The sequence below is a fragment of the Rhinolophus sinicus genome, linkage group LG04 (genome assembly GCF_036562045.2).
Source record: "Rhinolophus sinicus isolate RSC01 linkage group LG04, ASM3656204v1, whole genome shotgun sequence".
Classification (NCBI taxonomy): Eukaryota; Metazoa; Chordata; class Mammalia; order Chiroptera; family Rhinolophidae; genus Rhinolophus; species Rhinolophus sinicus.
In genome coordinates this window covers 182,887,799-182,906,977 of record NC_133754.1, presented here as the reverse complement: position 1 = coordinate 182,906,977, position 19,179 = coordinate 182,887,799, and the positions used below count along the sequence as shown (strand labels likewise).

General features: G+C 52.8%; 2 protein-coding genes across 22 annotated transcripts in view; one reads left to right on the top strand and one right to left on the bottom strand.

Moving 5' to 3' along the window:
- Positions 1 to 599: 599 nt before the first annotated feature.
- DYNC2I2 (dynein 2 intermediate chain 2) lies at positions 600 to 18,685 on the top strand. 2 transcript variants are annotated; one of them, XM_074331131.1, is made up of 9 exons: positions 600 to 995; positions 10,553 to 10,801; positions 15,122 to 15,231; positions 15,750 to 15,907; positions 16,445 to 16,554; positions 17,005 to 17,172; positions 17,400 to 17,632; positions 17,965 to 18,122; positions 18,251 to 18,685. In XM_074331131.1, exons 1-9 carry the CDS (start codon positions 615 to 617, stop codon positions 18,559 to 18,561), a joined length of 1,878 nt encoding a protein of 625 aa, XP_074187232.1. In that variant the 5' UTR covers positions 600 to 614; the 3' UTR covers positions 18,562 to 18,685. The 2 variants fall into 2 exon arrangements, with proteins under 2 accessions (XP_074187232.1, XP_019584312.2); XM_019728753.2 differs by having other exon boundaries at positions 617 to 995; positions 18,323 to 18,685.
- Positions 18,668 to 19,179, bottom strand: part of SPTAN1 (spectrin alpha, non-erythrocytic 1) — a 58,707-nt gene continuing 58,195 nt past the window's right edge. For all 20 annotated transcript variants that reach the window (XM_019728741.2, XM_019728746.2, XM_019728745.2 and 17 more), the window contains one exon: positions 18,668 to 19,163. In XM_019728741.2, the coding sequence (XP_019584300.2) occupies positions 19,038 to 19,163 (126 nt within the window). In that variant the 3' untranslated portion in view covers positions 18,668 to 19,037. The remainder of the gene's footprint in view (positions 19,164 to 19,179) is intronic.

The following is a 19,179-nucleotide window of genomic DNA, read 5'->3' as shown; positions in this document are numbered from 1 at the left end:
GTGACCTGTTTGGGGCATTTAATATCTTGGGCCTTACCAACACCCTCTCTTCTTGAAATATTTTCTTCCTTGGTCAGGTAAAGCAGGGCCAGCCTTACTACTAGTCTCATTTTACAGCTAGAAACTCAAGGCCCAGAGAGGAACCATGCCTAAGAGGACATGGCCCTGGTTAGGCCTCCCGACACCCATGGCCATGAGCTTCTTTCTGACTGTGATTTTTGGAATCCTTGGTGGTTTGTAAATTCTTCCTGTGTTAAGAGGGCCTCACAAGGAGAATTTTGTCTGGTTCTACTTTCTAGGAAGAAATTTCTATAGCATTTAATTTATAGCATCGTTTCTTATTTAATTGGTCCTCAAGGCCACGGCTGAAACAGGGTTTTAATGAGGACTCCGCCATGAGCTACCCAGTTCTCGGGTCTGCTGGGAGGACCCGGGTGCAGCGGGTCCTCGCCCCCAGGTAACTCGCCAGGCCGCCGCGGCCTCAGCCTCCTGGCCTCGCCTCTGCGCGTGGCCGCTCAGCGCCATCTTGGAGCCTGGCGCCGATGCCCATTTCCGCACTTCACTCCCCCTCTCCAGGAGTAGCCGCGCATGCCCCAAGCGTGCCACTTCTGCGGATGGTGTGTCCAAAACTGGTCATGCTCGTAGCACCGGCTGAAAAGAATAATTTATCTCCATTTTCCATGTCTTGGAGGTCTCTGACCAACTCAAAAACGGCGCCAATAGCCTCACGTCCCCAGTCTTCCGCTCTGGAGGCACAAGGGCGAAGGTCGCGTTGGAGTGCGACGGCGCGAGAGGGCGGGGCCGTCGCCATGGCGACCGGCGCGCAGCCCAGGCAGCTCTGCTCTGCGCGAAGCGCGGGTGCTGTGGCCCTGGCGACCAGCGGGGCGGCGAGCGCCGAGGGGCTGGGGCGGCCCGGGCAGCTGCAGGACGAGACCCTGGGCGTGGCATCTGTGCCTTCGCAGTGGAGGGGCGTCCAGGGCATCCGCGGGGAGACGGTGAGGGCGCGGGCCCGGCGGGGGCGACGCGGGCGGCAGGGCGAGGGGCTACGCGAGGCCGCCGGGCCGGGTTTTGGCGTCCCACTGTTTCATTTTTATATTTTAGTCCAGAGGAACTAACCCTCGGGATGTTCTCGTCCCAGTTTCCCCAGTCTTTGAACAACAACAAAAAGGTGTTTTTTTGTGTGTTTTGTTTTTAAGGAAATCTCCAAAGATCCCACGTTTTGAAGGATTTTGTGTGAATTGCAGTTTTTAGGCATTTCAAACTATCCTTTAAAAAAATGATCAGAAAAAAAGAAAAAAAAGAGAAACACACATAAAAGTGACCAGACTTCATCTTAAGGTCTAGATAAGCTGGTTGTAGTGGTTTAATCAAAAGCCCTCAAAAAGGTGCTTTGATGAGATGAGGGGCAGGGCTACTGGTGCCAGGTCTTCTGAGGGGTCTGAGTGCAGACTTAGACCACATGCAGGGTGCCAAGAGCTCTTCTGGCTTTGGGGAGTGATCAGTGAGGGAGCTTCTTCCTTGAGCTTACATAGGGTGGTTATTTGCAGGGGATACAAAATAACGTATGTGATAAGTAAATGATACAGTGTGTTAGAAGGTGACTAGTGCATGGACAAGAAGGAGGGTGAGAGACGAGAGGGATGGGTGAGTTGCAGGGTGGGCCTCATTTGAGAGGGTGACATTTAAGCAAAGACTTGGAGTGAGAGCTAAGTGGACACCTCTACGGGGAAGGATCTGAGCAGAGCAAATGGCACGTGCAAAGGCTGTGTGGGGTTGGGGCTTATATGATGTGTTTGAGGAGGCAGGTGGGGCTGGAGAGGAATGAGGGAAAGGGAGAATGGTCCAGGTGAGGTCAGAGGGTAAGCTAGAGGCAGGTCAAGTCGGGCCTGTCAGGTCATTGTAAGGACGTTGGCTTTTGGTCAGTGAAAATGAGCATTGCACGGTCCTGCACATTTCTCAGAAGAGACAACCGAGGTTTAGCGTGCCACCCAGGTGTCAAACCTGCAGAGCTCACGTCCTCACCAGGCTTCTAGCCTTAGGCCAACAGTCTGCAGGTCTCAAGCCAGGATGTGATCTGCACTCCCACTTCATGCTGCATGGGAACTAGTCCTAGTTAGAAGCAAAGGCAGTGGAGATTTTGGTTATATCTGTCCATCCTTATCGCAGGTAAATGTATAATTCACATTCACTGGCTTGTGAAAAAGTAAATATTTGAAATAGCTCTTGCTTGCTGAAGATTCCGATTTTAGAAGACTCCAGATTGGGAAGCACTGACTCAGTCTCTCTCTCAGTCTCCCTCTTTCTCTCTCTCTTTTAACAGAATGAGATTGAGGCTTGTTAATTTTCTTGTAGATATTTTAACCTGTAGGATTCTAAGAACTGATTCTAATACTTGAGGTGTAAAGGCTTTCATCTATGAGGGTGATAAGAATGTTGTTAGAATCAGAATAAAGTGGTAAATTGCTGTTTCCAAATTAACTTTTTTTACTCTTTTTAAATGTTATGTCCAAAATTTAGAAAAAATCTGGATAAGCAAAAAAAAAGTGGAAGTGAAAAGTCACCCCACAGTCTCATTCCCTAGCCATTTGGTTTGTACCTGTCCCATCTCTGTTTTGTCTGTTTTCTCCACATTTTTCTTTTTTTTTTATAAAAATGGAATCACACTGTGTACGACACTTTTTCACATAATATACTCTGAACATCCTTCCATGTTAAAATATACATAACTTCATTTTGTTTAACTGGTCCCTTGTTAGGCTCTTTCCAATTTTTCTCATATCAATAAACTCTGTGATGAGTGTTTCAGGTACATTTTTATGCAGCTTCTTAATTTTTTTTGTAAATTTCTTTGAAAAAGTTGAACGTTGGTCTTTGCTTCGTCTGTGTTGTAGTGCAATAGTGAAATGTATGTCTACATCACAGTGATGGTTTTTTTTTTTAAGTATTAATGGTCTTTGGTCTGACTTGACTTTTCTTGTCATATCCTGATCTGCACAGAGGGACTGGGTCCTGGACTTTGGTTTGAGACCCAGGTGCATAGACTCTTTAGGGGCTTGACCCTGGGCCGGTCACGTGATTTCTTCTGAGCAGTGGGTCTTGTTAGAATACTTCCTGTGGGATTAAATGAGTTTCCTGATCAAGTTTGAAAGCCCAGTGCTGTTCACGACCAGTCCAGCCTCCTGCGATAGACAGCTCCTATCCACTCCTCGCTCCTCTGCTGTTTCCTAAAGTTGGCCGACCCTGGAATGCCCTGGAGACTGAAAAGTGGGGATGTCTGGGTCCTCCCTTTAACCATTCTGGCTTAATTAGTATGTGGTGTGACCTATGAATCTGGTTGTATGAAAGCTCCCCAAGTCATTTGACTGCGTAGCCACATTTGAGTACCACTGATTCAACCCATTCTGCTTTCCAGCAGTTACCTTTCTGAAGCCCAATTCTGATCCTGTCAGAATGGGGTGTGCGTTTTTAAAAAATGCATACATTGTATAAAAATGATACATATGATACACCTTTTACCATTTTACAATGTACAATTCAGTGGTATTAAATGCAGTCACAATCGGTAGGCAGCACCACTGTCTAGTTCTGGAATTTTTTCATGTGTGGGATGCGTTTTGAACATTCAGGTCTGCCTCCTTCGGACTGTGAGCTCCCAGAGGGCAGGGAGTGGGTCTTGTGTACTTTTGCATCTCCCTAAAGGTACCCAGGTAATGCTGAATTGAATAATTCTCTTGCGTTCTGTCATCCATGGCAGGCTTGTGCTGCATCTCTCCCCTCCTGCTTTGAGTGAAATTTAACTGCCTACCTGTCCGCTCCTCCCTCTTCTTGGTCCTGCTACTGCCTGGTGGGTTCTGTAGCACATGGCACCCCCTGCTGGAAGGTGTTTGTTTTTAACCTGGAGTCGCCTCATACTGCTTTACAGGAATTCAATCCGTTGTTCGCACTTTTTGGAGTTTGTGAGGCAGTTTTCTGTTTGTTTGTTTTTGTTTTTTTAATATTGGGGAAGGTGAATAGGACTTTATTGGAGAATAGTTTGTACTTCCAGGGCTTTTTCCAAGTCAAGTTGTTGTCCTTTCAATCTTAGTTGTGGAGGGCGCAGCTCAGCTCCAGGTCCAGTTGCGTTGTTAGTTGCAGGGGGCAAAGCCCACCATCCCTTGCAGGCGTCGAACCGGCAACTTTGTGGTTGAGAGGACACGCTCCAACCAACTGAGCCATCTGGGAGCTCAGCGGCAGCTCAGCTCAAGGTGCCGTGTTCAATCTTAGTTCAATCTTAGCTGCCCACCATCCCTTGTGGGAGTCGAGGAATCGAACCGGCAACCTTGTGGTTGAGAGCCCGCTGGCCCATGTGGGAATCAAACTGGCAGCCTTTGGTGTTAGGAGCACGGAGCTCCAACCGCCTGAGCCACCGGGCCGGCCTGCGAGGCAGTTTTTGATAACCAGACTTTTTCTTATTTTTTCCCCAAGGAACATAAGAAGGGATTAAAAGACAAAGACAACACCCAAATAGTCTGCAATAATTACAACTCAAAAGTGGTGTGACATCAGAGCGTCTTCCCTCTTCTAGGAAAACGTCAGTGGTTGCCCTTTTCCCTCAGTTGACTCGGTTCCTAGTCATCCTTTGAGGAGCTGTTTGCTGCCCTGATATACTTAAGAGGCAAGTTCGAGGAAACAGGAGACCTTAGCTGGATGTTGGTGGGGGTTTAGTTACTCCACACCCCGGGAGGTCTCACTCCAGACAATTTAATTGTCCACGTAACATCCCCAAACCCCCTCAGCTCAGCTTTGTAGCCAAGACAGTCCTATTTCACACTGGGTCAAATTTTGGTAGTGTCCGCACTCGGGGACCGCCATGTGCGGTTAAAGAGCTGCTGAATTAGATGGGGAGTCGTCTCAGCGCCCCTCAGCCTGAGTACTCATCCGGCTGTGTGCAGGACTCTGAAGGGAAAGGTGATGGAAGGGAGGGTTTGGGAGTGAAGGGGACCTGAGGAAATTCTGGGAAGGAGGAGCGCAGGTGGGCCTGGATGGAAGTGGCGAGGTAAGTGCCCAGCCAGTCCCACACAGGCCAGGGAGTGTCCCTTTGGTGCGTTCTCCTTCAGCAGCTTCCCTCCGTCCCTGGGGAGGAACCCTGCCCTCCACCCCAGGAGAAACCCAGGCCCCCAGAATGGGGGAGGCAGTCAGAAAGGGGGGTGATGTGTGCACTGGGTGAGGGAGGCTGGGTGGCCATGGCCAGCATACGGATGTGGGGACCAAAGGCCCACATTTGGAGCCTGCGTGTCTTCCCCATCTGCACCTGCAGCGTCCCTGTCACCTGGATGCTGGTTAGCAAAGCAAATGGCCCCACCCCAGACCTACTGAACCAGAATCTGGGTGTGGGGGAGGAGGGAGGAGGCAGTCCATTGTGTCTTGGCAAGCCTCCAGCTGATTCTGGGGCCTGCTTGTTGAGAACGCTGGTCTAGAATGGTCTCTGAGGTTCCTTTCCACCCTGGAGTCAGGTGTGCCCGCTTAGGCAGGTAGGAGGGTGAGAAGAGCTGTGTGCTCAGTATTTTTGTTACGGGGCAGGGCCTTCCGCTGTACATCATCCCAGACTCACACCCACCCTCTCTGTGTGGTGCTGTGTTTCATCATATCTCCCCCATTTCAAAAAGGAGTGTGTCTCACAACTGATATGTATATTTAATATAGCTTCTCCCGAAGAGCTATTACTAAATAATTGGCATGTTTTAAAACCAATAGTGAAGGAGATGTAGAATGTATGTTTTCCATAAGAAAGTGACCGTATCGACTCGCAACCTTAAAGTTTGTCCACCTCACACCCCACATTGACAGCCCCTTGTCGTGTGGGGCGGCCTGCGAGGTCTCTGCTCCCGCTCCCCACATAAGAATGCAGGACATGGTGAGGCCAAAAAGGAACACCCACAGAGCCATAGGTAAGGGAGTCATACCACTATAGTCTTGCTGGCAGCTGGGTTGGAGACACAGGAAGCAGGAGCCACACTGTCTGCAAACTGCTGTCCACTTCTCTGCAATCTGCAACCCGCACTCCGCTGTGCTAACTGCAATCCGCGCTTGCCAGCCCAGCCACCATCTTCTTGCTAGCCCCCATTTTTTCTGCTAGCGTAGTCACGGCAGTTATATTAGTGGCCAATGGCTCACTGGTTACAGCTGACGGCCAACTAGCCACAGCTGATGGCCATCCAATCACAGTTGATGGCCATTTACTACCTGAGCCAGCACCTTTCCATGTGAGGTCGAGAGCCTGGAAACTGCTTTCTGGGGCTCTGTCTCCACACCCCTGAATGGGTTTCCCTGGCTGGACAGTTTCAGGACTGGCTCCTGCGTGGGCGTCGCTGACACTGGCATTACTGAACCTTGGAGGCTGAAGGGGAAGAGCCCCGTCCTCTCATCATAGCACACGCCTGTGGCCACTGTTGTGCTGCCTGCAGGCAGGTGGCCAGTCACCTGACCCAGCCGTGCCATGTCCTCCGTGTTCCTGAAATGGACCAGCCAGTCCTAGAGGCGGGCCGGCCATTGTTTCAGAAGTGAGCCGTGGAGGGTGGTGGTCTGGGAGTCAGGGAACCCTGTTGGGTGTCGGTTCAGGACTCTGATAACAGGTAACAGAAACCAGCCCAAACTAGCTGCCGTCAGACACTAGGGTACACGGCGTCTCCCGGGTCTCGGCCTGGAGGTGCAGCTGGTCCTGAGGAATCGAGAAGGCTTTGGGGACCCTCTTGGCTCTGCTGTAGCTACGCATCCCCCGAGGGAGGCCTGTCTGCACACCTGTCTGTACTGTGGCACTGGCTGCTGGTTGGCTCCCAAGTTTCTGTGTTTCACTTCTAGGCATGTGCCGTCCATCTTGTTGAATATCTGTCTCAGTTCTGAATTTCCCTGAGGGAGTGTGATTGGCTCAGCCTGGGTTAGTGCCCACTTCTCATCCAGTTGGCAGCCACAACCCTGGTGTTGGGGCCCAGCCTGTGGCTTGGGCAGGACGTTTTCTGAGAAATGGGTCCTTGTGGGGCAGGCACATTTTCCAGAAGCTACCTCCTTGCCTCTAGGACAGTTTCCCTCACCGGTAAGACACAGGAGTCCTGACATGCCAGGTGCCTGCAGGGTTGGGAGAGCTGGCCTCCCGCCCAGGCCCTGCTCCCCGAGTCCCGCCACCTTCCCACATCACTGAAGGCCGCTGGGGCTTCAGACTCAGAGCACAGAGCCTGGTGATCTTGGTCTGGGAATTGTTCTTCGTTTCCCAGGGCCTTACCTCCTGGTATGATTAAAGTCTGGCCCCAGGCCCCTACCACCCCCCCCCCCCATTGCCCCTGCAGCGCCTGACTTCGAGGTGTGAGACACAGGCTGCAGGCCCAGCATCCCCAACTCTCCTTCCCAGCACTGCCGAGGCCCAGGAAGCAAGGGCCCACTCACCCCTGCTCTTCCTCTGACTTATCTGAGGGCTTGTTATGGGAGCCTCGCCCCTGGCCCAGCCACATCCGGCCTGGCATGGAAGGCACCACCCTGTATGGGGTGGCCTTGAGCAGGCCTTTCTGTTATCCCCACACAGGGACGGCTTGGGCCAGATACTTGGATTTTGAACCATGGGAGCCAACTTAGGTGTCCAAGAGCAAAGAGGGAACAATGGTGGTTTCCTACCAATTTGCAGAAGACAATTATAGGTGCAATGCCATTGGTTTTAAGCGTGTCATAATTTCTTCATAAATTTTTTTTTCATAAATTTTCTTCATAAATTTTCCTTAGTGTTTTGGCATTGGTTACTGGCCCGAATAAGTGAGCAGCAAGGGAATATTAGTAGAAATACCTGAAAAGTTGAGAGCTTGCCATCTCTGTGGATATTTTTGCTTGTGGTTGTGATTTTATATTGCTTTACATTAAGATATTTGTATCACATTCTCTTGGAAACATTGTTCTGAATTCATCTGATGTGATTACTGGCCAGGATTTTAGACTGGGAGAGAACATCAAGATGGAGACAATTTAGTGTCATGGATCAGGCTTCCTGGGTTTAAGCTCCAATGTGATCACCTCTTTGCTGTGTGACCTTGGGTATATTGCTTAACTTCTCTGGGCCTCAGTGCCAACATTAATAATTCAAAAATAGGATTTACTTCTTGGGTGATTGTGAGGATGAATAACATGATACAGGTAAAACTCTGGGGATAGTGCCTGACTTAGCACTTAATAACTGACACTGTTACCATCGTTGTAGCTTCCAGGAAGTTTGAAATTCACTCACAGTTTCTTAAAATTTTGCCTTAGCGTGTATGCTTTCTGCTCTGCGTGCCCATTCATGAATTCCTCAGCACGCGCGTTCCCTCGGGGGATTCCTCCCCTGCGGCTTCAACTCACATCCCTGATGAGATGCTTTCCAGAGCCTCGTGCCTGTGACCGCTCTGTGCGTCTAAAGCCGATCTCATAGAGCTGCTGCCACGTTCTCTTCTCCCAGAATCTGCCCTCAACGTTTCATCAGTTCTCACAGTCGGGGCACCGGCTCCCATCCCCCACTTCTCCCTGAGCAGCCAGAGGGGCCTGTCCCCGTTTCACGTCACGGCTCTGCTTACACCGGGAGCGGGACCTCAACTCCACGTCGTGGCTCTCAGACTCCTCCAGAGGGGCATGGACCTTGCCCAGGTGCCACCCTCCCTCGCTCGCCACACCCCAGCACACAGCACGAGACCTTCTGTGCGGAAAGTTTTGTTCCGGTCTTCCCCCTGCCCTGCCCGCACCCTTTCCTGCAGCCTTTCACTCGGCCAGCTCCTTGTTCTTCACATGTCAGCTCACATGCCGTCTCTGAGAGGCCATCTTTGCCATGCCACCCCAATTCTGTCCCACACCTCTGCTGCACTTAGCACCACTGGTGTTCAGTGGGGTTTTGTTTGTGCGCTTGTTCACTTGTCCGCCCCCAAGCTCTGTGTGTGCTCTTTGGGGCACAGGAATCTTGCACGTTTTGTTTTCGTCTATATCCGTGGTACCCAGACAGTGCCGGGCAAGTAGATGCTTAATAAATGTGTGTGTGTATGTGTATGTACATATATGTATACATGCATGTGTAGTATAAGTGAACTTGCCCTATGTGCCAAATACCACACAAAGTGCTGAGGATATAAAGATAGAACAGGCAGGGTTCTTATGCAGGAAGAACTCCCAGTTTATGGGAGATGGACAAGCAGAGAGAGGATTCAGTAGGATGTGGGGTAAGTGCTGACTGCTCCGTGTTCTAATGAGAGCTGCCCTGTGTGGGCCCGGCCCCCTTCTTGCCAGCTCACTAACTCTGGTCTGGTGCCTGGCTCTCTCTCCCAAACCTGAGCAGGGGAGCCTGGGGGTGTGGGCCTTTCCTTGCCCTGTGGGTACAGGTGCCTGGTGAAGGGCTGTGGGCAGAGCCTCTTGTAGATGACAATCTCAGGGATATAGGCCCCCTCACGTGGTAAAGATTGGTCGTGACCGTAAGAAAGGGAGGCCAGCAGGCAGCTCCTTCCCTGATCTGATGTCTGTCCCTGTGCTCAGCTAAACAAGGGACAAGGAATTTGAGACAGATGGCAGGGTGGAGAAAAGGGACAGCTGGGGAGTAGCCTGCCTCATACCAACTACCTCTTCACGGACACACATGCTTTGTTTGATGGTGGGGATACCTTAGAAGGTACTCCACCTGAGAGGGCGTCCTGCCAGGGGAGTGAGAGGGGAGTTCTGCTGGTGGCCAGGTCTGAGGTTCTATCGTGCGCTGCCTAAGACGGCCACTGTTGGCTCTAAGATTACAGCCAGTGTCCACGTTGATGAGATGCTATAGGAACTTAATTCTTGTTTATGTCAATTAACTTATGGTAAAATTGGTTTCCTTATACATCACTTAAAGTCACAGAACCTATTGACGGTATTAAGTGAGGACTTACTGTACATGACTCTTCAAAAAGGGCACTCCCAGGCGGCCGGATGGCTCAGTCGGTTAGAGCGCGAGCTCTCAACAACAAGGTTGCGGGTTCAATTCCCACATGGGATGGTGGGCTGCGCCCCCTGCAACTAAAGATTGAAAGAGGTGACTGGACTTGGAGCTGAGCTGTGCCCTCCACAACTAGATTGAAGGAAACGACTTGGAGCTGATGGGCCCTGGAGAAACACACTGTCCCCCAATAGTCCCCAATAAAATAAAATAAAAAAAGGCACTCCTGAGTCCTCACCAAGTAGTGTCACCAGAAGTCCTGGGGCAGGCTCTTACTGGGTCCTCTGAACCAATCACTGTGGCTGGGGGAGGGACCCAGTGCTCTGATCGGCTAACTGGACGTCATGTATCCTCCCTCAGTGGAGCATAGCTGGGTTGAGGGGTCATCTCCACCCACACCACACAGATTGAGTTCTTCCTGAGAAAGACGGTGTAGTTACACGAGGAAAGGGACAGACTTTGAGCAGACAGAGTGAACAGAGGTCCAACAGCCTGAGGATAAGCAGCCACGGGGAAGCTGAGTTGTTCCACAGAGGGAGGCTGAGTGTCCTGGGCAGGTGATGCTGGCAGTAAGCTGGCTGCTGACTGCTGGCTTTGGATCTCCTTCTCCAGAAAAGTTGCCAGACGGCCAGCATTGCCACTGCCGAAGCGTGTGTCCAGACCCGGAAGCATGCAGATGCTGAGGTGCAGACCGAGGCCCCTGTGCCGGCCAGTGTGCTGCCTGGGTCCCAGCACGACAGCCCCCAGCTCGCAGCCTTTCTTCGGAGAGTGGAGGCCATGGTTATCCGAGAGCTGAACAAGAACTGGCAAAGCCACGCCTTTGATGGCTTCGAGGTGAACTGGACCGAGCAGCAGCAGACGGTAGGGAACGGGAGGGCCTGGGGTGCCCCCTTCCTCTGCCTCAGGTCGAGCCTCTACCCCCTTCTAAGTCCATCCTTTGCGCCGTCTAGTTAATAATACCAATCGTAGTGACAGCCTTCGCCGAGCTCTTGCTCTGCCAGGTGCGGAGCTGTTTTATAAGAATAAATCATTGGGCCTTCTCTTGAAGCAGGTGCCATCATTAGCTCCATTTTACAGTTGGGAAAATGGAGACTCAGAGTTGCAGTGACGTTCCCGGAACTGCACTAGTAAGCAGTAGGGGCAGAGCTGGCACCTGCCAGTCTGGCAGCGTCTTACTGTCTTCACGCTCAGCTGTGTCTCCCCAGGCACTGAGGTGAGGGCTTTCTCTGTGCCGTCTCATTTACTCCTCAGGACAACTGTGTGAGTACTGTTATGATTTCCATTTTATTGATGACGCTCAGAGAGGCCAAGTGACTTGCCCAAGGTCACACAGCTATATCTGGCCGAGCTGGAATTTGAGCCCTGGTCTGTCTGCTTTCACTGCTGTGCTCTAGTGACTTCAGCATCTCCAAGTGTTTCGGCTCTCGAGGCACAGCTCAGAGCCGTCCAGCTGGACAGCCAGCCTAGGCTTTGAGACCAGGGAGCCTCCGAGTAAATGAGGGGCTCTTGGCCTTTGCTCCCTGCTGGGCCCGGTCTCATTCTCCCCGCACGTTGCCGGCCGATAGGCTGCACACTCAGCGCTGGGTGCCCCAGTCTGTGAACCTTTTGGGGTCTGGTTCAAACTTTTTTTATACAATGTTTTCTTCCTTTGGAAACTGAGATGAGTAATTATATATTCAGAGGTGGTCAGCCCTTCTCTCGCCCTTCCTCCTGTGCCTTCCCTCCATCTATTTTCAGGGATACATAGCTGCCCTGTTCCTGCCAAATCACTGTTAGGGATGGGACAGTCGATTTATGTGAGAGAAATCCTGGAAGTTGCTCTAAAAAGCAGTTGCCAAGGCCACATCAAAGTGTGGAGTCATCATATCTTTTTAAGCAGGGCACAAGGAGCAGATGTAAGGAACGTTAAAATCGCAGCATGCTATCTCTCGCTCCCTCCCCCCTTCTTCCTGCCTCTCCCTCCCTCTCTTCCTCCCTGTTCCCTTCCTTTGGGCATTGCTGATGCCCCGTTTTACAGTTGCATTCAGGGAGGTTAAGCTTTTGGTCTTTATTCTTAGGATTTTTCCACATTTGATTATGAAAACAGTACGTGTTCATTATAATGATTTCGGTCCTCACAGAAGCCCAGAACACGTGCCCTGCAGACACAGGGAACACCGGTTCACCGCCTTCAGAGTGCTGGACAGACCCCGAGCATGGTGGTCACTGCTCGCGTCCTTAAGGACAGCTTAAACACACACACAAAGTACTGTATGCTTTGCGACCTTTCTCACTTAGCGGAGCTTTCCAAGTCGGTTCCTGTAACGGTGCTCCAGTCCTTCCAGCAGCCGCGTCGTGTCCCCCTGCACAGACACCCCCTCCTTTATCTGAGTCCCCACTCATGGACATCCAGGCAGCAACTGCACTTCTAGAAATGCCTCCTCCTGCTGCGTGGGAACAGGCGGGAGGCCGGGCAGCCCCCTTTGAGTGGCTGTGTGGTGTGTAGCCCCCGAAATTTCTTCTGGTCCCGAATGTGGGACAGAGAGAGGAGTGCTTCCACATTTTGCTGTCACACAACAACTTCAGCGACGCTCTCACGTTTTCTCCTTTTGTGTCAATTTCTGGTTTATTCCGCCATGGTGGAATTATTATTTTGGCTGATGTGGGGTTTTTCTGTCTCGGCTTCTGTTGTCCGGGGGTTGGCCTTGACATTTCATCACTGTCCCTGGTATTGCTGCATTCGCCCCAGAAAGGCTGAGGGGTCGCTCTTAATGAGAGACTGTAACTCCAGAATTCTGTACACAATGTGACAACATTGTTGAACACTGAGAAATTAGAGATAAGGAAGAAATTCCCCATGAGTCTCCCCCTGGAACTTTTGATCTGTTTGATGTGTCATTTCCTCCCTGTTGTTCACCACACGTGTGTTGGTGACAGCGGAGTCACTGTGACCAATCTTAGGGTCTTTTCTGGTCAGAAGCAAAGTCTGTTCTGTGTTGTCAGGTTGCTACACAGACTCCACACTTGTCCTTATAGAATGCCACGTAATGTTTCATTCATGAACTTTTCTTGCTTTTTAGCTCTGTCAAGGTCTGTTTTCCATGGAGGTAAATTTACCCTTTGTGCGGTACCGAGTCTTTGCAAACATGCACCCCACGGTGAAGGTGTGGAACGGCCCATTGTCCCCTAATTCCCTCCCTTAGGAGTCTCGTTTTAGATTATAAATTAGTGTGATGATAAATAACTTAATGTATATATAGCAGCCCCCCCACCCACGGGAGAATACGTTCCAAGACCCCCAGTGGATGCCTGAAACCAAGGATAGTACCGAACCCAATATAGCAGGTCGTGGAATAGCGTGGAATAATGTCGTTTCATTCAAAGTCGTTTCGTTATAATGTTGCTGAGATGCTAGGAACTTAACTCTTGTTTATATCGATTAGCCTGTGGTAAAATTGGTTTCATTATACATCATTTCGCTTAAAGTTGCGGATTTACCGTATCTGCTGTTTTTTCCTGTACACACACATCTATGATACGGTGATGCGAATGTGCCACTATTAAGTAAAATGCGGGTGACCTGAACACAGCACTACTGTGACAGCTGATCTGATGACCCAGACAGCTACTAAGTGACTAGCGTGTACAGCGTGGAGACGCTGGACAGACTGGTGTCTCACGTCCCAGGCGGGAGGGAGCGGGACAGTGAGACATCACGCTTCTGAGAACAGCGTGCAATGTAAAGCTTATGAATTGTTTATTTCTGGAATTTTTCATTTAATATTTTCGGACTGTGGTTCATCATAGGCAACTAAAACTTCGGAAAGTGAAACTGCAGATACTGTAGTTTATTTTTAATGTAAACTTGTATTGATTATAACATAAAAACACGCACAAATTACAAGTGTTCAGGTCCATGACTTTTCACAAGGTGCAAACATGTGTGGCACCAGAACCTAGATCAAGAAACCGACTGTTAGCAGATGCCCAGCTGTTTTCTCACGCCCGACTGTATAGCTTTATTTTAAAATTTCTTGAGATACAGTTCACACCCCTTTTAATTCACCCAACTAAAGTGTACAGTGCAGTGGCCTTAATACGTTCCCCGAGCTGTGCAGCCGTCGCCACAGTCAATTTTAGAACATTTTCGTCACCCCAAAAAGAAACCCCAAACCCACTGGCAGTCACTAACCTATCTACTCTCTATCTCTTCAGATTTGTGTATTCTGAACATTTCATATAAATGGAATCATATAAGAAATGGTCTTTTGTGACTGGCTGCTTCGTGTTGTAGCATCTAGGTGCTTCCTGCCTGATATGGCTGAATAATGCTCCATTGTAGGGTACGTCACGTTTGTCCATCCGCTGATGGGCACTTTGGCTCTTCTGAATAATGCTGTGAGCATTTGTGTACAAGTCTTTCTGTGACCACGTGTTTTCAGTTCTCGGGGGTACATAGCTAGGAGTGGAACTGCAGGGGGCCTGGTGACTAAGCTTAACACTAGCCGCCCGACTCTTTCCCACCTGTCTCCATTCTCACGAGCAGTGTGTAAGGGTTTCTGCCCCGCATGGCTTTCCACAGATCTTGGATTCTTTCATGGGGTAGTTTCTTTATGTGGGGTAGTTTCTTTACGTGGGGTTATGAGGTCAGAGAGTGTGAAACTCTTCACAGGATTTTGATTTGGTGCAAATCCGACCCGGGTTTGTGCCGAGCCCTCACTGTGGCTGGCATTGCCATCCTCCTTTTGCTGCCGCCTGCCTGCTCTGGGCTGAGAAACAAGATGCCAGAGCTTTGAAAACGTACTTGTGTGTGCGGTAAAATGCACAACATGAAGCTTGCATTCGAACCATGTTTTGGTGTGCAGTCCTGTGGCATCGAGGACGGTGATGTTGTCGTGCAGCCATCACCACCCTCCGGGGGCAGAAGCCAAAGCTGCTGAAATCGTACATAGAACAGATGTGAGAAAGGGTCCAGCTCTGATCCGGGGCCTGGTGTCTGTCTTGGTTCATAAGGCCCTTCCTTCTGGGTTTCTGGAAGCATCCTGTTAGGGGAGATGTTGGGATGACAGCTCCACATTTTCTCCAGGGCTGGGCAGTGAACTTGGGGAGGCCCCAGCCTGTGTGTGGGTTCATTGAGGCCATATCCAGGCTACCTGCTGGGTGGTGTTCGGCTCAGGGTTGAGGACAGTGTGTCTCTTGCAGGTGACCTGCCTGCACACGCTGGGTTACCCTCCAGCCCAAGGGCAGGGGCTGCATGTGACCAGTGTCTCCTGGAACACCACTGGCTCTGTGGTGGCCTGTGCGTATGGCCGGTGAGTGGCAGCTGGGGCAGGTGTGGGCAGTGGGAGGCCCTCCGACCCTCAGCTGAGCCGCTGTGCCCCCAGCTGCACAGTGAAGAGTTGCCCAGAGTTTGGTCATTCTAGAAGTTATTCTTCTCAAGGTTGCCTGGGCAACAAGGTGGCAGGAAAAGAGCAGGGGAGGGAGGGTCTTAAAGCCCAGGACTCAGTGCCCACTGGCCAGCACCGGGCAGTGAGCCCTGGGCCTGCCTTGCCTTCTCCATGAGCTCTCCCTGATGTGCGAGGGTTCTCCCACCCCGCCATTGTGTGGACCTGTCCTTAGTTCCCAGGGACCCTTTTGCAGAGAAAGTTATGCTCTCAGGGTGCCATGGAGGAGCCACTTTGATACCCAGTCTGGTGTCTGGGTATGATGGGGGCACAGGTTAATCTGTTTGAGGGGAGAGGTGCGTCAGGTGACAGGAGCAAGGGGGGCGGGGGGTTGGGATGAAGCCCCTGGCCAGGGGCAGAGCCAGCGCAGGCTCGTCCCTATGCAGGCTGGATGATGGGGACTGGAGCACGCTGAGGTCCTTCGTGTGCGCCTGGAACCTGGACCGGCGAGGCCTGAACCCCCGGCAGCCGTCCGTGGTGGTGGAGGTGCCCAGTGCTGTCATGTCCCTGGCTTTCCACCCCACACAGCCGTCCCACATCGCAGGTGAGCCGCCCGGCCAGCCTCGCCCCTGCTTCCCCCTCTGCAGATGGCAGCCAAGGGGGAGGTCTCCATTGGGGCCCTCGGCCCCTGGGGAGGCAGAGACCGTGGGGCACGCTGAGTCCTGGGCTCCGGTGAGGATGCTGGGTGGGCGTGGAGCTGGGAGGAAGAGGAGGCAAGTCCTTAGACAAATCTTGGGGTGTGGGCCATGAAGAGGTACAGCCTGGTCAGAGGCAGGAAGAAGCAGGCATCCTCGGCAGCTGGCAGTGGTGATAGGAGCTGAGCGTTCTAGGAAAGGGGGTCATGCTGGAGGCAGTTGCTGTGCTGGGCAGGGGAAGTCAGCCTGGCAGCAGGAGAAGCGTCTTGGGTGGGGCACAGCAGGACAGCGTGAGGCTTGGGGGACCAGGGCTTTTCCTTCTCAGGATGGTTTTCAGGGAAGTAGCTCCACATTCTGGATCAGTGGGTGGCGGGGCGGGTGCTTGGCCAGGAAGCTGGGCTGCTGGGAGTGGGTCAGCTCCTGCCCAGGCCCGCTTGGTCCCCCAGGTGGGCTGTACAGTGGCGAGGTGCTGGTGTGGGACATGAGCCGTCCTGAGGACCCAGTGCTGTGGCGGACAGGCCTGACAGATGACACACACACAGACCCTGTGTACCAGGTCAGAGCAGCGGGCTGTGGGCCGGGTCAGGGAGGCACCTTCCCCTTCTCTCTCAGCCGGCCCTTGCTGTCGTGGGCAGTGACAGGGAAGAGGGTGCCCGCTTGGTACAGCCAAGGAAGGTCACCAGGGGGTTGGCAGTGGGGCAGTGGGACAGCTGCCTTTGGCATTCTCGGCGCTCTCAGGCACGAGTCACACCCCAGGGCCAGGGCCCGACCCAGCTTCCTCCCCCCGAGTTACACTGGGGGGCTCCCGACTGACCTGGCTTTCTGCTGGAGCTGTGGAGGGGCCTTGGAAGCCTCCATACCTGCCCCTGTGGGTGAGGTGGCTCCCAGGCTTCCGCTTAGATTTTTTTTCTGGACAATTAGGGTTGGGTGGAGGTTGCCATCTGTGCTTGCTGGGAGGTGTGGGTGGCCGGGCGTCCAGCATCCCTTCCCCACCCTGCTGTCCCAGGTTGTCTGGCTGCCCGAGCGCCACCACAGCCACCGCTTCCAGGTGCTGAGTGTGGCCACTGACGGGAAGGTGCTGCTCTGGCAGGGGGTCGGGGCGGCCCAGCTGCAGCTCACGCAGGGCTTCGCCCTGGCCGTGCAGCAGCTGCCGCGGAACACCAAGCTAAGGAAGGTACGTGCTGGCCTCGGCCGTTATCCCCACACACAGCCCAGAAAGCAGCTCCGGCCTGTGGGGCCTCCCTGAGGGGGTGAGCCTCGGGGGCCGGTGGGCATAGGCCCCAGTGCTACCAGCTGAGCTGGGATGTGACCTCTTCAGGCCATAGCAGCCACTCACGTGCCTGGGCTCCTTTGGGACACTGACCAATTCCCTTGGCTCTGCCCTGCTTTGTTTCTCTGTAGCCTCACCGGGGGGAGACTGAGGTCGGTGCCACAGCGGTGGCTTTCTCCAGCTTTGACCCCAGCCTTTTCGTTCTGGGCACGGAAGGCGGCTTCCCACTGAAGTGTTCCCTGGCAGCGGAAGAGGCCGCCCTCACGCGGATGCCTGCCTCTGTGCCTCTGCGGGCCCCGGCACAGTTCACCTTCTCTCCCCATGGCGGGCCTGTCTACTCAGTGAGCTGTTCCCCTTTCCACAGGTAGGGAAGGCCCAGCCTGGGGGCCGTCCTCCCCACCAGCCACAGGGCTTCTGGCACAGGGAGGGCAAGGGAGTCCTACCAGGCCCCACCGTAGGACAGCTCCAAGGACCTGCGATCTGGCCTGGGCCCGGGTCTTCCCCATTTGAGCCCCAGTGTCCAGAGCGCTCTGGTTCTCGGTTCCTTCCTACCGAGAACTCCCCGCCCGTTTAGGGGTCCAGGGAGGCTTTTCAGAACCTAAGAGCCCAGGAGGGGTCTGGCAGGAAGGCCCTAGCTGTACCCGGACACCCAGCACTCATGCCCTTGCCTGGCTTTCTGTCCTGCATCCCGTCCAGGAATCTCTTCCTGAGCGCAGGGACCGATGGCCACGTGCACCTGTACTCCTTGCTGCAGGCCCAGCCCCTGACCTCGCTGCAGCTGTCCCACAAGTACCTGTTTGCTGTGCGCTGGTCTCCAGTGCGCCCCCTGGTGTTCGCGGCAGCTTCTGGCCAAGGTAGGAAATGGGACAGTGGGTTTGGATCCATTTCCGTGACATGGGCTGGCATGTACCTGGAATTCTGGAAGGAGAGCTGACCTGGGCAACATTATTTTTGTGCTGTGGCCTCTGGCGTTTCTTCCCAGGTGCACAGGGAACTTTGAAGCGGCTGAGGCCACTGCTGTGGGCCTCTTACCCGCCAATCTCTCTCCCTGAAGGTGACGTGCAGCTGTTTGATCTCCAGAAAAGCTCCCAGAAACCCACAGTTCTAATCAAGCAAACCCAGGATGAAAGCCCCGTCTACTGTCTTGAATTTAATCGCCAGCAGACTCAGCTCCTGGCTGCTGGTGATGCCAAGGGCACGGTGAAGGTATGGCAGCTGAGCACTGAGTTCACTGAGCAGGGACCCCGGGAAACAGAGGACTTGGACCAGCTGGCAGCGGAGGTGGCCATCTGAGGACAACAAAGCCGGGGTGGGGAGGGTCCCTCAATACTGAGGCCAGCGGGGTGAGGCTACCTCTGTGCTGTGTATTTCTGACGGAAGCTGAATGAAAACAGACAAGTTTTTTGGGGAAAGTGAAGTCATTTATTTGTCTTTTACATGAAAACAAAATTGGGATCTTGGGGTGTGGAGGAAGAACAAGAGGGTAGCTAGCCAGCCGCTTAGATTATTCTGAAGTCGGAATGGCGCAGCTGGCTGCAAGACAGGAATCTGGGTCCCCACAGCAACATGGCGATTGCGACTGGACCAGAGGCGGTTTACTGGAAACACCGTTTTCTACGAAGTCTTATCCCAAGCTAAGCAGGGTTAAGGTTACATTGGAAGGTAACACTGTCTGGACTATTTTTCTTCTGAGCACAGAGATGAGTTGACATGCAGCAAGGGGACGGCAGGGCAAGCAGCGGGGGCCAGGCTAACCTAGGAGCGGACGGTCAGTTCACGAAGAGCGAGCGCGTAAACTCAACGTAGTCAAAAGCGGTGGGGAGTTCACGGCCCTTGCCATCCACGTAGGGCTTCATGTGGGAGACGCAGTAGTCGGCTTGTTCCCGAGTCAGGTTCTGGAGGGGAAGAGGG